This window comes from Macaca nemestrina, chromosome 9 (assembly GCF_043159975.1).
Source record: "Macaca nemestrina isolate mMacNem1 chromosome 9, mMacNem.hap1, whole genome shotgun sequence".
In the NCBI taxonomy this organism is placed as follows: domain Eukaryota; kingdom Metazoa; phylum Chordata; class Mammalia; order Primates; family Cercopithecidae; genus Macaca; species Macaca nemestrina.
The window spans coordinates 16947511-16963806 of record NC_092133.1 but is presented as its reverse complement, the minus strand read 5'-3'; the positions used below and the strand labels follow the sequence as shown (position 1 = coordinate 16963806).

Here is a 16296-nt window from a genome sequence, read left to right as displayed (position 1 = left end):
CTCTATTAGCTGCAGGCCTACTCAACACAAGTTGCTGAAGGCCTATGACATGTCAGGCACATGCCAGGAGAGGCTGTTCAGCTTGACCACCTGGGGCCTGCATCCCATGGCCTAGGTCCTTACCTTTACTCCGTCCTGTTCCAGCTGTGCGCTGCCAGGACTGTCAGCTTTTTCCTCTGTGAAATGGGGATAATGGGGTGCCCCTCATAGTCATTCATTCAACAATAAATATGGGTCAGGGCTAAATGATATAACTCAATATTCCCAGGTTTCAGCATACACTAAGTCCTCAATAAATGTCAATGTTTAAAATGTTTATTTTTATTCAGATGAACCTCCAGGATGGCATCTCCAAAGCCCAATGCCAGGCCTCGAGAGATACCCTCAGCCCAGGCAAAACTGCCTGCCCACATCCCTCTCCTCGAGCCCCTGCCCTGCAAAAAATGACTTGGTTTCCACTCCCCAGGCCTAGCCCTGACTTGGTCACCATAGGAGCTATCCCTGTCTGAACCACTCTGTCCACTCCCAATTCATCTCACCATTATAGGGCTCCATGTGTCAACCCACTCAGGTCAACGGGGAGGGGGCAGGATCATCTCAAATTTTGCTGTCCAACACCCAGACCCTCAAGTGTGGCCCTTCAGATTTTGTAAATTAAGTAATTTAAACATCTTATTAAGAAAATTTGCAAACATACACAAAGTAAGCAGAATAGTAACGAACCGCCACTCCCCATCACCCAACTACCACATTTTGCCATTCTTGTTTCATTGGCACACACCTCTGCCCACTCCCCACCCCACCCCAACTGCACTTGTTGGAGACGATTTCATGGCCAGTCTTTCTGACACCACCCCCCAACACCACCTACCCACCACCAAACCCTTCCCCAACCCAGGACTCCCACTGCTCACAAATCCCAACAGTGTGATATCTGTGGCATTCATTCTTTTGCACCGAAAGCATTCTGGAAATCCTTCCCGGGAAGCACAACCATTTTTATGTCCTTAATAGACTGGTAACCACTGCGCATGTGCATAACGGCTGTATGCACAGGTTGGTGCCCCGGAATCAGTTGGCCTGGGTCCCAATCAACACTTCCCAGATGTGTGACCTTGCATAGGTCACTTAAACTGTATTCAGATTTCCCACCCTGGAAGGGGAGAATGCTGGTAACAGGTTTGTTGTGAAGCTTTAAAACAATAAAATAATGCATGCTGTTTTCCCAGCAATGACGAAACCTTAGAAATAGGTGTGGGGGTGGGGGGCAAGCCAACTCTGCTCCTATGCAATACTATTCACAGCCTCCATTTTACAGATAAAGGGAGAGGTGCCCAGAGGCACGGTGAGCAGTCAGGGACAGCTCGCTCATCAGGTCGGTCTCTGTCCTAAGTCCATGCACCTGGAATTCTCACTGGCCACCTTGAACTGGAGATGACTGGAAGTGAAGAAACAAATACTCCAGAACAGACCCAGAGGAGCGGTGGCAGGTGGCCCAGCACACCAGGTATGGGCGCCCCCATCCTGGATGGGATTTCTCCCAGCACTGTGCGTGTGTATATATGTGTGTGTGTGTGTGTGTGTGTGTGTGTGTGTGTGGTAGGATAGGGGTGCTGCATTTGATTCACAAGACAAAACAGTGTTGGGAAGGGTGTGGGGAGTGGGTACACATTCCTGCCCACTTCTGATTTGACAAATCCTATGCCCAACCTTGCATTTGATATCATCACCCACTCTATCCCAGCATGAGACGCAAGAAACTGGCTCACTAATTCTCAGGGGTTAGCAATTCAACGCCCCTACTTATCATCCTAAAAAAAATTTTTATTTTCTGACTTAAAGGAAAAAAAGTAGGAAAAAAAAAGAGTCAATCCAGTTGCTGAGTGACAGTCAGACAAAGACAGCTGCCAGTCCATTGCCTGCGTTCGCCAGCTGAGGAAGAGTACAGGCGGGGGCAGACTGGGTGTATGTCTGGGGACCTGGGTTCTCCGCTGCCTCTTCCTGGAGTGAGCCCTGTCAGGATCCCCCACCCCCCATCCTGCACTCCCCCACCACTGCAGTGCCGCGTGGGGAGGCACCTCCCTGATCCGCAGGAACAATGGGCTGGGGTGGGGGCAGGTGCGGCTTGGAGTGCAGCAGAGGGTGGGGGCCTCGGGCCCAACAGCAAGACAGGGAACGCGGCGCAGATGGTGGCTGTGCTGCCACTGGACTCAGTTTCTCCAGCTTTTGGGGCTCCGCAGAGCCAAGCGCTCGTTTGGTGGCTGAATCTCCCTTGCGTCCGGGCATTTTAATTTCATCCTCGCAGGCGGCTTGCCTGTCGCTCCCGGGAAAGCTGCCTGGGCCGCGCTCCTCTCCCCGGCGGCCGCTCCGGCCGAGGCCCTGCAGGTCAGGGACGCGCGGCGCCTCCATGCGCCCAACTTTCCCCACTTGGGACCCACAGGAAAACAGGAATCCTGGCCAGTCGGGCCCTCCGTAGGAGAAGCCTTGATTTACAGCCCTGGGCTCCGAAACCTGCTCCTCCTCTTCCCGCAACCCCATTCTCCGTCCTCTCCGGCTCCCCCACCCTTCGGAGCCCTAATCACGCTCCCCAAAGAAAGCGGCCCTAGCACATCTGCAAAATGCGAGCGTCTGTCCTCCGCACTGGGTGCCTCCTCCTGCCCCCCGCAAGGAGGGGGCCATCGAACCCCCGCCGCTTCACCCTTCCCCAGCCCAGTGAGTCCCTGGGGATGGGCGGGGAGGTGGGTGAGAAGCCCTTCGGCCGCAGCTGCAGCCCCCACTCCTGGCGCGAGCGTCCGGCCGGGGTGGGATAGGGCGAGGGAACAGGTCCAAATTTCCGATTTCCCCAAGGCTCCCACTCCTGCCTCGCTGAGTCACGAAAATTAGCCGCTGGGGTCACCCGGCCACCCGGCGGCCGGCCCTTTACCCGCCCAGCGCCGGCCTCCGCAGCCCATCGCGCGGGGGCTGCACACGCGGGGCGGTCCTCAGCCGCACGCGCGACCGGCCCCGCAGGAGGCGCCACCCGAGGCAGGGACCTACCAGGCGCCCCAGCGGGGGCTGCGGAGTCCGCACCCTGGCGGGGCGCAGAACACGTGACCCACGGGCCGCCTCCGGTCCCCCGGCCCCCTGCCCCGCCGCTGCTGACCCCGGCCCCGCCCGCCAGAACTGGATGCAGCGCGGGCGTCCCCACTTTTCCACGGCGCGCGACGGGGTGCGGGGCGCAGGGCCGAGCGCGCCTCCACCCTCCCTGCCCCGCCAGCCGCGGCCGCAGGACCCGCAGCCTGCGCTCACCTCGGGGCCCGTCGCTGCCGCCGGCCTCCTTGTCCGCCATGGTCGCGCAGCCCTGGCCCGCGAGGGGAGCCTCCGGCGCAGCGCCCGTGCCCGTGAGGGTCTCTGTCCGCCTCCGCTGCGGCGCTCGGGCCGTGTCTGAACCGCCGGGCAGCGGGAGCGCTGCTCTGACGCGGCTGCCGCCGCAGCCACGGCTCCTCCCCGGGCCCCGCCCCGGCCCGCCCCGCGCCCCTCCCCTCCGAGCTCCGGCCGGCCGGCCGAGAAAGGTCGGGGGAGGCGGGCGCGGGGAACTGCCCGGTCCCGGAGCTGCGCTCCCCGCCCACCCAGAGAGGCCCACCGGGGCCGCCTCTCCTCTCCCGGCTTCGGGACCAAGCTGTCGCCCCGCAATCAGCCGCGGCGGGGGTGGTGGCGCGCCCGGGGCTGCGCGGCGGGAGCTGATTTCAGGCCCTCGGGGCCCCACGGCGCGTCCGCTCTTTGGAAGGCACCGAATGGCCAGGCCTGGAGCCCTTCAGCAAACCCAGCGCGCCCGGCGCTCTCCCGAGGACGCCCGCGCCAGTCCCCACCGGCTTCTGTCTGTCCCCCAGGGTCCCAAGGGAGCGGCCCAGGACCGGCGCAAAGGCGGGCTGGGTGGACCCCGGCGCGGGTAGGACCCAGGCTGCAGACCAAGGACCTGCGCGGGGGCCGAGCCCGGGGCACCGCCTCCAGGCCGCCTGCGGGACTCCATGGCAACTCCGGACCCAGGGAGGTGCTTGCAGCGGAGGCTGAGTCGCGCCTTCCATATATGGGATCTCGCTGGGCCCTCCTTAGAAGTCTGAGAATAACGATATTAATAATGCAAGGCTTCAGTGGCGAATGATTCATACTCCCTGTCCCCGGCTCCTCCACACACACGCGCCGCTGGCACCTGTTTGGGCCTGGCCAGGACCCCCTGGGTCCGCGGTGCCACCACCCTGTCTTGGCAAACGAGGGCAGTAATAGGAATCCAAGGAGCACCGTCTCTGGGTCCTTTCCGGGTGCCTGGCACTGTGCTACCTGCCTGGTGCTTTACCTCTATCTCCTTTCTTCCCCATAACTAGTATTTTGCAGATAAGGAAACAGGATCCGCAGGGTTACAATATCGCACCCAGCAGGTGAGTCGCGGAGCTGGGATTCCCACCCGGCTGTAACCACCAGCATCCCTCATTTCCAGAAATGGGTGGCATTTCCCAAAGATCACCTAGGGGAGGCTTCATCGTACAACCCCGTTATGGATGACAGAATGGGCAGAGAGCTGCTGCCAGAGCCTGGAGACCAGGTGATGGTTGAGTGACAAGTTCAAAACACCAAACTTGTCTTCTGTCTGCCTGCATTAAAAATCTCAAATGTACAGTTCCTGGTTGTGTATGAAACCACAGTCAAGCTACTTAATCTATCTGAGCCTCAATATTCTCATCTGTGAAATGGGTATAACAGGAGATCCCACTTCATGAAACTGAAGATTAGATGAGACTATGCATGAACATGCTTAGCTTGGGATCTAGCACATGGTAAAAATCATTAAGTCACTAATGGCTCCAGAAAGCCCTCCCTGCCTGTGTGCCTGCCACAGCCTGCCCACAGCTCCCCCACCCTCCTGTCTCACCCCTTCAGTCCAGGCTTTGTGATCTCGTCTGCCCCCACCCTGCTCCAGCTCCAGCCGCTCTGATTCTTCAATCCCTCTCACCCACCCCTGCTTCTCTTATGCTGGTATTTCAAAGACATGAAAATGTGCTTGATGCCTGGATCACCCGTCCCCTCATCTCACCACCACCAGCAACCTGAGAACCACTTCTCCTCCTCAGCACGAACTGCCCAACTCCAGGAAGGCTTCCCGGCATACCCGTGCTGGCCAGGGGGCCCCTCCTCAGTGTCCTCAAGGCACTCGTTCCTCCCCATCAGACCAGGGCATCAGGACATTGGCCTTGGCAGCCTGTCAGAAGCAGCAGAAACCCGCAGCCCCTGCGCATCTGCCTCCTGCTGCGGAAAGGCCTTGGGCATCACCTGCCCTTACAGGACTTCCAGCCACAGTGACATGAGGGTGCGTGAGAAGGATGTGAGGTGACATGCAGGCCCCAGTGCTGGGGGCAGAGAGCAGAACATTTTTGATTTGCAGGGGAGCATGAAAGGCAGCGCACACTCTGCCTGGGATTTGCCCTCAGGGTCTTCATGCTCATCACGCTAATTACGACGCGCCCTGCTGAGCACACGATCCGGCCCGCCAGTGAAGGGCTGTTGTGGTCTCACCTAGCTCTCATGGTGGCCCTTGCGGTTTTGCAGGAGAGGAAAGGGAAGCATTCAAAGGCTGAGGCACCTGTTCAGGCAAGCTCTGGCCATCAGCAGCAAGGCTGGGGTTCAAGGCCCAGCACGCCACATCAAGGAAGGGTTCCCACCTTCCTCCCTGGAGTCTTCTTCCCCAACAGCAGCCAGAGTGAAAGCATGTCATTCTCCTGCTACAAGGTCCTACACAAATTGGCCTCCTGATGCCTCAGTGACCTCAGCTCCTTCCACTCTCCCGTTTCCCCAAAAGCTCCACCTCGCGGGGGTGGGGGGCTCACTCCCCAGGACACATTCTTCAAGAGAATCAATCACGTGGCTTGCTCCTCCCAGAACACTCGATCTAACTACTGCCCGCCCCCACTGGGAAGAGAGTCCCAGGAGAGCAAGATCGTGGACTGTGTTGCCAGCTCTGTACCTCTGTGTCTAGAACAGCACCTGGCACATGGCAGGCACTTAATAAATCCTTGATGCTGGGCCGGCTGAATCAGTAAGTGAAGCGGGAACAGAGCCCAGCACACAGACATTCTGCCGATCCCCGGGGTTCATGCCTTTCCACAGCCCCAGCTGTCTCAGGGCACGCCCAGACTCGTGGGAGGTTGCTCTGTACCAAGTTCCCTCAAGCTCTCCTCCAAAGACTCCTCCTCACAGTGCTCTCTGTGGGTACACTGCAGCACCCTCTATACCATCTCTTCTCTACGCTCCACACCCTCCATAGACTGTGGACTGTGGTAGCAGGTGGAGAGAATGTTACACATCTCGGTTGGATACGCAAGTCCTAAAATGTGGTCCAGCCCAGAGCCACGTCACCACCTTCTAGTTCCCTTCCTGCTGGTCACTCCAGCTTCAAGGGCCTGCCCTCAGGTCCCCAAAGAGCCAGTGCCTCCACTGGAAGCTTATTCTCCACTAGTTTTGCCAGGTAACCAACCCTATCTCTTCCTACAGGCCTCAGCGTGGATGGCACTTCCTCCAGGACACCACCCAGCCCTCCAAGATCACATGAGGCCCCTCCTCGCTTCTCTGTGCCCAAACCCTCATGTGCTCCTATCTTAGCACTTATCACAACAACTCCGAGGCCAGTAATATTGTTAACCCCATTGTATAGATCATCAAACTGAGATACAGAAAGGTTGCTGAGCTCAGAAGCTGCAGTGCTGAGACTAAACCTCTGAGACAAGAACTCAGGTCTCTCCAGCTTCAGGTCACCCACCTCCCCCTCTAGCTGCCAGCTCTCCAAAGCGAGGCCAGCCATGTCCACATTTGGAGCCCCCAGACCCTAGGACGGTGCCTGGCCCAGAGAGCAAAACACTGATGGAAAACAGCGCCCTCAGCTTCAGGCCTTTCTTACCCTCTCTGGGATCCCGTTCACTCACAGCCCCACAGACATTTCCCTGCCAACAGACTCCCTCTCTGCTCTTCAGCCCCCAAACAAACCCCCACCACATCCATTCATGCAAGTAGAAGTCAGAGTCCAGAGGCAGGCCCAGCTAACCGCACCAGACTGCCAGGGCACCCTGTCACCTGCAATAACTGCCAACTGTGGAAAGGGCTGGACATGCTGCACAGTGTGGGTAGGGGAGGCAGCTGAATCCTCTGGCTCCCAGCTCAGAAGAAACTGAGGATAATTGTTGATGGACCAGACGCTAAGGGGAGTGAGTCCCGGGGTATGCATTAGGACAAGGAATGAGAAAAGTACAACAGGAGGAAGCAGACAGAGAACATGGGGTCAGCTGGACCAGGGTTCAAGTGGGCTCAGCTGCTCTCTGTCCACCTCAGGGGACCTGGGACATACCTCTCTGGGTCTGTTTCTTCACCTATAAAAAGGGCCCAGTAATGATAGGTAACATAATTATGGGAGATAATATATGTAAAACATTCCATTTAGAGTCGGCCTATATATGCCACAGTGAATATGACTTATTTAATTTATATATTTGGACCACAAAAATGCCATTTCCTTGTATACATTATAAATTACAGAATGGATCTACGCAAGACTTTCTTGGCTGATAAAGGCACACAGAAGATATAAGTAGCTTTTTCCATTGTAATTTTTTTTCTTTTTAATGTTTTTGTTAAGCTTAAGAAACACTGATATGAGTTCGAATGTGAACTTTGACATAGGACACTGCCCGTCAAAGCTGCTTTGGACTTTAGGATATGCCACCAGAACCCTGTCCATGAACTGAATATCATAAAAGTGACTAATTTATAACAGGACCAAGATTCAAATTTGCTAAAGCAACATAAAAACTTGCAGAGAAAACCTGGGCAAATGTCAGCCTCCTTGACCTCCAACTGTCAGTGCATTTTAGAAAGCCAAGCTTACAGCTGAATCATGGTGGCCAGTGTATACATCCTCCCTGGTCTTTCAGCCCATCTGGTGTGAATCAGCCTCTCCATTAACATTCCAGAACAACCTTCACATGTACAATGGGAGCTGCTGTGCAACTCTTTCAGGGAAAAATTCAAGGGCCAGAGGAAATTATTGCTCCGAATATCACCATCACTCAGGACTGCAATGTAAACTTTAGAAATGCCTTCTCAGGTAATGGAAGGTTATCCAAATATTTTCCGTAAGTATTTCAAATAGCAAAGGCTCGTCTATGGTGAGTCTCGCAGCCGCATTCTCAGAACTGCTCAAACCCTGGCCCTGCAGAGCTGCTGGTTCATTAATAAGACGGGACATTCCGGAAGCCACATCTCAAGGAGGACAATGCAAAGTGAGACAAAGGTTCAGAGAAGAGAAACTGGCATGATCACGTGGCCAGGAGAGTTTTCACAAGGGCTGCAACTCACCAGACACAATGAGAGCCAAGGGTTTCATGTTATAGAGAAAAACGACTTTCCCCTTCTCCAGTCCACAGCCCAGTGCCTGGCTTGCAGTAGGTACTCAGTAAATGTTTCTGGATGGAATGAATAAACGGCCCAGTAAATAAATAATGGAGGTCGGGCACGGTGGCTCATGCCTGTAATTGCAGCACTTTGGGAGGCCGAGATGGGCAGATCACTTGAGGTCAGGAGTTTGAGACCAGCTAGTCAACATGGTGAAACCCTGTCTCTACTAAAAATACAAAAATTAGCTGGGCATGGTGGTGCATGCCTGTAATCCCAGCTACTTGGGAGGCTGAGGCAGGAGAAATTCTTGAACCTGGGAAGTGGAAGTTGTAGTAAGCCAAGACTGTACCACTGCACTCCAGCCTGGGCAACAAGAGCAAAACTCCATCTCAAAAAAATAAAAAATAAATGAATAATAAAAATAAATAAATAATGGAGTGGAAATATGGGCTCAGAGATACTAAAGCTCTTGTTCAAAGTCACACAATTAGTGACAGAGCTAGGGTCAAACTCCAGCCCCCTGACCCCCAGCCCAGTTTAACCCTTGACCGTCGTTGGCCTCTTCTGCAAAATACAAAGTGGAAGATAGCTCGTGCTAGCTGTGATTACTTGGTGATGACTCACTGGGGCATGTATGCACAGTTGTGTGTGTTCTTCCTGGTAGCAAGCCCGTGGTCACAGTATTTGCCTGGAGGAGAGGTGCAGGCAGCACCCAGCCGAGGAGAAGGAGACCAATGACCTAGAATAAGGGTGTTACCTAAGCCAGGGGTCTGAGAGCTTCAACAGCAGTGTCCAAGAACAATGCTTGCACAGGTCTCCAAAAACACCAAGAGTTAGGAATGTATGTGTAAGTTACCATCCTCATTGCTACACTTCTCAGGGAAACCAGCACTTTTCTCAGTGGCTTCTGCAAGAGTGAGCCCAAATATTGTCTATCTTTGGGTCACTGGATGTATTAGTCCATTTGCACACTGCTGACAAAGATATGCCCGAGACTGGGAAGAAAAAGAGGTTTGATGGACTCACAGTTCCACATGGCTGGGGAGGCTTCACAATCACAGCAGAGAGTAAGAAGGAGCAGGTCACATCTTATATCTTATATGGATGGCGGTGGGCAAAGAGAAAGAGCTTGTGCTAGGGAACTCCTCTTTATAAAACCATCAGATTTCATGAGACTTATTCACTACACGAGAACAGCATGGGAAAGACCTGCCCTCGTGATTCAATTACTTCCAACGGGGTCCCTCCCACGACATGTGGGAATTGTGAAAGCTACAATTCAAGATGAGATTTGGGTGGAGACACAGCCAAATCATATCACTGGGTTCCTGGTGGCAGCCCTGTGGGAGCTGGGACCAGTCACTTGTCCCTGGGCCTCAGTCTCCTTGTCTGCAGAGCAGACCCAGCTCCTCTCCCTGCCTTACCCCCTGCTGTCTACTCTCCTACCTGTGTCATCCCACTGATTCACCTTGAAGGGCGGCTCCTGAGAGGGGCGCTCCCCACCCAACCTGTGGTTCCACATCATATTATGCCACTTCATTTCTCCACGGTACTTATAAACTTTAAAGTCATTTTGCAAATCTGTTTATGGTGAGCCTTCCTCACTTGCTGGGCTCTTCCTACCAGCAGTGGTGAGAATGAACATTGATCAAACAACTGCTATGTGCTGGGCATCGCTCTGGGAACCTCACATCCATTGCCCCATTTATCTTCACGACCATGCAGATGAGAGAACTATACTGTTAATGTTCCCCATTTTACAGGTAAGGAAACTGAGGCCCAGAGATTAGGTACTCAGCTGTCGTGACCTAAGGAGAAAGGGACAGAGGAAGAATTTGCCCCATGGCATTCTGAGCTCAAGAACACATATGTCTCTGTCATACCTCCATCTGGGTGCAGCGGTGTCCCCAGCTCCTAGCGCAGCACCTGGCATATGGCAGGGCCTCAAGACACGTGTTGAATGAATGAACAAATTATCAAATTAGAAGACAGAATTACAGTTCACAAACCACCCTCACATCTCTCCTCTCGCTTGAATCATGTAGCGGCACTGAGAGGGAAACATCACTATTCCCCAGTTTTTTAAGATGAGAAAACCAAAGGTCCAGTGAGACCAGGAGCAAACTTGCCTGGAGGTAGATTCTCTGTGGACGGCTTTAGCTATTTTGTTTCTTTCCAATCTTGTGCCTTATTTAACAGTTGTAGGCTCTATGTCTAGCCAAAGGTGCAAGTCTCTGTTCCGGAGGATGGGGTTTGTTAAAGTTGTCAAGAATAAGGCCTGCTTTAAGAGATACAAAGTGAAATTTAGAAGACAAGAGGGTAAAATGGATTACTGTGCTTAGAAATGCTTGGTGATACAGGATAAAAATAAGTACAACACACCCAAATACAGGATGATCGCTCACATAACTAACACAGAGAGCGTCTGTCACATTGCTTATGCCTGTATGGAAGGGGATGTGATAGTTTGTGTACCTTATGCTCATGAGCTACCAAAACATGATGTGAAGGTTGGCCTGACAAATTATGCTGTGGCACATTGTCCTGGCCTGCTGCTGGCCTGCAGGCTTCTCAACAGGTCTGGCATGGGCAAGATCTATGAAGGCTAAGTGGAGGTGACTGGGGATGAACACAATCTAGAAAGCACTTATGGTCAGCCTGGTGCCTTCACCTGCTATTTGGATGCAGGCCTTGCCAAAACTACCTCTGGCAATAAAGTCTTGGGGGGCCTTGAAGGGAGCTGCAGATGGAGGCTTGTCTATCCCTCATGTTACTCAATAATTCCCTGGTTATGATTTTGAAAACAAGGAATTTAATGCAGAAGTGCATCGAAAGCACATCATCGGTCAGAATGTTGTGGATTATATGCATTTCCTAACAGAAGATGATGAAGAGGCTCACAAAAAACAATTCTCTCAATACATAAAAAACAGCGTAACTCCAGGCATGGAGGAGGTATAGAAGAGAGTCATGCTGCTATGCAACAGAATCCAGTCTATGAGAAGAAACCCAAGAAAGAAGTTTAAAAAAAGAGAGGGGCAGGGCGCAGTGGCTCACACCTGTAATCCCAGCACTCTGGGAGGCCAAGCGGGAGGATTGCTTGAGCCCAGGAGTTTGAGACCAGTCTGGGCAACATAGGAAGACCTCATCTCCACAGAAACTAAAAGTTAGCCGGGCATGGTGGCGTGTGCCTGTCATCCCAGCTATTTGAGAGGCTGAGGTGGGAGGATTGCTTTAGCCTGGGAGGTCGGGGTTGCAGTGAGCTGAGACCGTACCACTGCACTCCAATGTGAATGACAGAGCAAAATGAAGAAAGAGGAAGGAAGAAGGAGGAGGAGAAAGAGGAAGAACATGAACAAGAAGAACAAGAAGGAGAAGAAAAATGAGAGGAAGAGGAAGAGGAGGAGGAGGAAGAAGAAGGGGGAGGAGGAGGAGGAGAAAAGGAAGAAGAGAGAAGGAAGAAGAAAGAAGAACTAGTAGTGGGTGACAGTGGGGAAACTGTCCCAAAATGTCCCTTGCTCAGAAGAAAGATCAGGCAGCTCAAAGGAAGGTGTGCTTCCTCAGAGCTCAGGATCAGGCTGCTGAGAGCTAAACTAAACAACAATTTTCCATGAAGATTTTTCAAATAAAGACAATGAACTTACGGACCAACCAACAAAAAATAAATAAATAAGTAAAAATTAAAGTTGCATGTACATTTTGCATTCTATTCCACAATATATCTGTTTTCTCAACAAAACTAACATCTTAGATTTCCATTACTTGTTTCTAAAATGTTTTACTGTGAAAAATTTCAAGCATCCAGAAAAGCAGAGAGAATGCTATAATGACCCCTCAGGTACCCATCACCCAAATTAATTTTTAAAAATCAACTCTAAGTAAAATTGCTTTCCCAGGAAAAAAATAACAGTTGCTATCATTTGCACTTTATGTGTAAATATGCTGACATGGTTTGAATGTTTGTCCCCTCCAAATCTCATGTTGAAATGTGACTTCCAATGTTGGAGGTGGGACCTGGTGGGAGGTGTTTGGGTCATGGGGACAGGTCCCTCATAAATGGCTTAGCACCATCCCCTCGGTGATGAGTGAGTTCTCAGTTCACTGACTCTTCCTCTGCTCTCTCTTGCTCTTGGTCCTACCATGTGTCGTGCCTGCTCCCCATCTGCCTTCCACCATAATTGTAAGCTTCCTAAGGCCTCACCAGAAGCCAAGCAGATGCCAGTGCCTTGCTTTCTGTACAGCCTGCAGTGCCATGAGCCATTTACACTTCTTTTCTTTATGAATCATCTAGTCTCAGCTATTTCTTTATAGCAACACAAAAATGGACTGACACATATGCTTACTTAGTTTTCACAATTCTCCCTCTAAGAAGTCCACACTTATATTGGCCTCTATTTCAGATGGGGACATTGAGGGTGGTGAGGTCAAGTCACCTGCTGGAAATCTTGGGGCTAAAAGGGGCAGAGCCAGTCTGCTTAACCACCAAGTGGCCCTGCCAAGAGCCTGGAGGTTAAGCAAGTGCTTTAAAACAATTCAAGGAAATGGGGCTATGTCCTCTTTCTTTGAGGCCTAAAGTTTGCATTAAAGTCATATGGTTTCTGGAAGTATCCCACGACAAGTCAGGCAACACACCTGGTCATCCCTTCATCCTCCCCTCATTTATTCTCATTCAGCCTCTCCCTCCCTTATTCATTCTCTCCGTCAGTCATTCTCTCCTTTCATCAGACACATGCTGTCACATAAAATCTAACCAGACACAGGCCCAGCCCTCAAGAAGCACTCAGACCTTGTGAAAAAGAGAGAAACAAACATAACCAAAATTCAAGGCAGACTTCAACCAGGACCCTCATGTATGAAATTTACAAGAAAATTTCACCTATCTTCTGCTTCAGGGAGCAAAAGGGCAGGGGGCAGGGAGTGCAGAAGTTAAGGATGTGGGTTGGGGAGTTAGATTATACTTGCTCCATCCCCGCCTAGCTGTGTGGCCTTGAGTGACTCATGTACCCTCTCTGATTCACTTGTAAAAGAAGGTTGACATGAACCCTCTTATACTAGGACCATTGGAACATTTCCTTAGATAATGCTTAACCCAGTTTCTGCAACAAAGGAATCTCTCCATCAATGTTAGCCATTATAACTGGCCATTACCTATAGCCCACTCTCAGTAATGGCTCCTGACCTGCCTGAGTGAGGCAGGAGCTTTCTAAGAGAATGTATGCATTTGCAAGCCAGCTAGGATGTTTTCCTTAACAGGAATTTTCTCAGAAAGTCTGTAAATCAGGAAGATAAAAATCCTCAGCCTTCCCTACTCAGCTGGCCAAGGTATGTTGACTACGTGTGGGAAGTACGATCTGGTGGTCAGCAGAGCAGGGACAAAGACGCCCTGTTGTTTCACAGCCTGGCGCTGGCAAGCTGGTATGCTGGCACAAATTCCATGATCTTGCAGGGCAAACCCACGGGCAGTGGGGCCAGGATGACCAGGGCAAGGCCTGTGGGCTCAGACAGGGCTGTGTCCCATTCAGCCTCTCTCCAGGACATCCCTCTTCCTGGGTAAGGACCAAGAGGACCCCGAAAAGACACCTGGCACACTGAGCATTTCACTAGCTGCAGTTATCACTATGATCAGTGGTGAGATAACACCCGACCTGGGCTCAGGATCCCTGGCTCCAAAGGTTCTGTCTTTTGCTGTGTGGCTTTGCACAGGTCACCTAACCTCTCTGATGCCCAGTCTCCCCATCTGTACCATGAGGACAAAAATCACACTTATTCTTCCTGCCTCATCCTGCCTGTCATAGACCTGGAGTGGAATCCCAACTTTGCTGCTTCTTAGTTTGTGATCTTAGTTATTGAAAGCCTTATTTTCCTCATCTGTGAATGGGAATAATTATGGCACCCACCTCCCAGGGCACAGATTCCATGATCCTGGAGGGCAAACCCCTGCAAAGAGTCTGAAAGTAAAGTAAGCGTTCTAAAAGAATTCAAGGAAATGGGTCTATGTCCTCTTTCTTTTGTGAAGAGTAAGTGAGACGAAGCGTGTAGAGTGTGTGGTCTGGAGTCTGGCACGTGGTACCCACTCCAGGATAGAGAAAGGAGCTCCTCGGTAGAGAAGGGCTGCATCACTAGGAGTCTAATCATACGGTGCTTGCTCATTTTCTGCTGGGTACTAAGTCAAGCACTCAGCTACCTCATTTCACCTTCCCAAGAGAGCTGGCCTCATGTTGGGGCAGGAGCAGCCCTCGTAGGCAACACGGTGGAGACATGGGCTGGGCCTTCCTCTCCCCACTCTGGCAGGGGTCAGCTACGTGCAATGTAGTCACCACTGGCTACACAGCCAGGCAATGCCCCCAAACTGCTCCACCGAAGTCCTTCCCAGGCTAGCAGTGTGGTGGAAGGGAGGAGAAGGAAGTGGACTCTTCCCTAACCAGCCTGTACCTGGACAGTCTTCACTCATAACAGACAGAAAACACACTGTGTTGACCCATCCCCCCTCAGCTCACTGCGAGGATGGAAAGTCCTAAGATCTGGATAAAGATAAAAGGACCAAATAAAAGAAAATTACTTATTTCATCCCCCAAAAAGGTTTGTTATTTTCTATGTTTCCTATTTTGTCTAGTATCCTGATAAAGTTCTAAGTTTAGAGCAAAAGAAGAATTAAAGAAAAAAATCAAAATATTAAACTGTTTAAAAGTTAAGTTTCTGGTTTTTAGAAACTAAGAAAATTGGGGATAAGAAGAAAAATAGACACCGAGTAGGTTGCATCAATGTGATCTAACAGGTATGTAACGTGCATGTGAGCCTAAGTGTGGACATGTAAATGCATCTGTATCTCTGAGAGTCCAAGAACTAAATACTCAAAAGTCACAAAGAAATATGATCAAGAAGAAACATACAGATAAATAAAAATATGAACAAAATGACCGATCTCATCAGTAATTTATTTCTGTGTGTATATGGTTAGACACTTATTAAACACAGGGTAGGTTATAAAACAATAGAACAATAACATCTAATAATGAGATCACGGTAGAGTCTATACTTCCATACATACATGGATGGAGCCATTGTAAACTAAGGAGTTGCATACTTTGGAAAATCATATATGGTAACATTTAGAAAACGCTGACCAGTTAATCCTTCTCTTAGAAATTATGTCAAAAGAAAACAACTATATTTATCCATGTATTATTATTATTATTATTTTTGAAACGGAATCTCAGTGTGTCACCCAGGCTGGAGTGCAGTGGCGCGATCTTAGCTCACTGCAGCCTTCACCTCCCGTGTTCAAGTGATTCTCACAACTCGGCCTCTAGAGTAGCTGGGATTACAGGAGCCTACCACCATGCCCGGCTAATTTTTGTTATTTTTACTAGAGATGAGGTTTCACCATGTTGGCCAGGCTGGTCTCCAACTCCTAACCTCAAGTGATCCACTTGTCTTGGCCTCCCAAAGTGCTGGGATTACAGGTGTTAGCCACTGCTCCTGGCCTATTCATGTATTTTTAAACGTTAATTGATCCCAGGAGTACAATTAAATACAATTACAAACATAAATATGAAGGTGGTGGCCAGGCACAGTAGCTCACATCTGTAATCCCAGCACTTTGGGAGGCTGAGATGAGCAGATCGCTCGAAGCCAGGAATTCGAGACCAGCCTGGCTGACCTGGTGAAACTCCGTCTCTACTAAAAATACAAAAATTAGCCAGGCATGGTGCTGCATGCCTGTAGTCCCAGCTACTCAGGAGGCTGAGGCATGAGAATCGTTTGAACCCAGCAGGCAGAGGTTGCAGTGAGCCAAGATCACGCCACTGCACTCCAGCCTGGGTGAAAGAGTGAGACTCCATCTCAAAAAAAAAAAAAGGGGGTGTAGTAACATGAGAAAAT

General features: G+C 51.0%; 1 protein-coding gene and 1 pseudogene across 5 annotated transcripts in view; one reads left to right on the top strand and one right to left on the bottom strand.

Moving 5' to 3' along the window:
* LOC105467402 (heat shock protein family A (Hsp70) member 12A) overlaps positions 1–16296 on the bottom strand; it is a 182077-nt gene that overhangs the window by 69357 nt on the left and 96424 nt on the right. The window contains exon 1 of one of the 5 annotated variants that reach the window (XM_011716989.3): positions 3289–3447. The exons of the other annotated variants lie outside the window; for them this stretch is intronic. Coding sequence (XP_011715291.1) covers positions 3289–3328 — 40 coding nt within the window. The 5' untranslated portion in view covers positions 3329–3447. Of the gene's footprint in view, positions 1–3288; positions 3448–16296 lie in introns of those variants that run through there. 5 annotated transcript variants of the gene reach the window in all.
* LOC105467391 (large ribosomal subunit protein uL18 pseudogene) lies at positions 10560–11441 on the top strand (annotated as a pseudogene).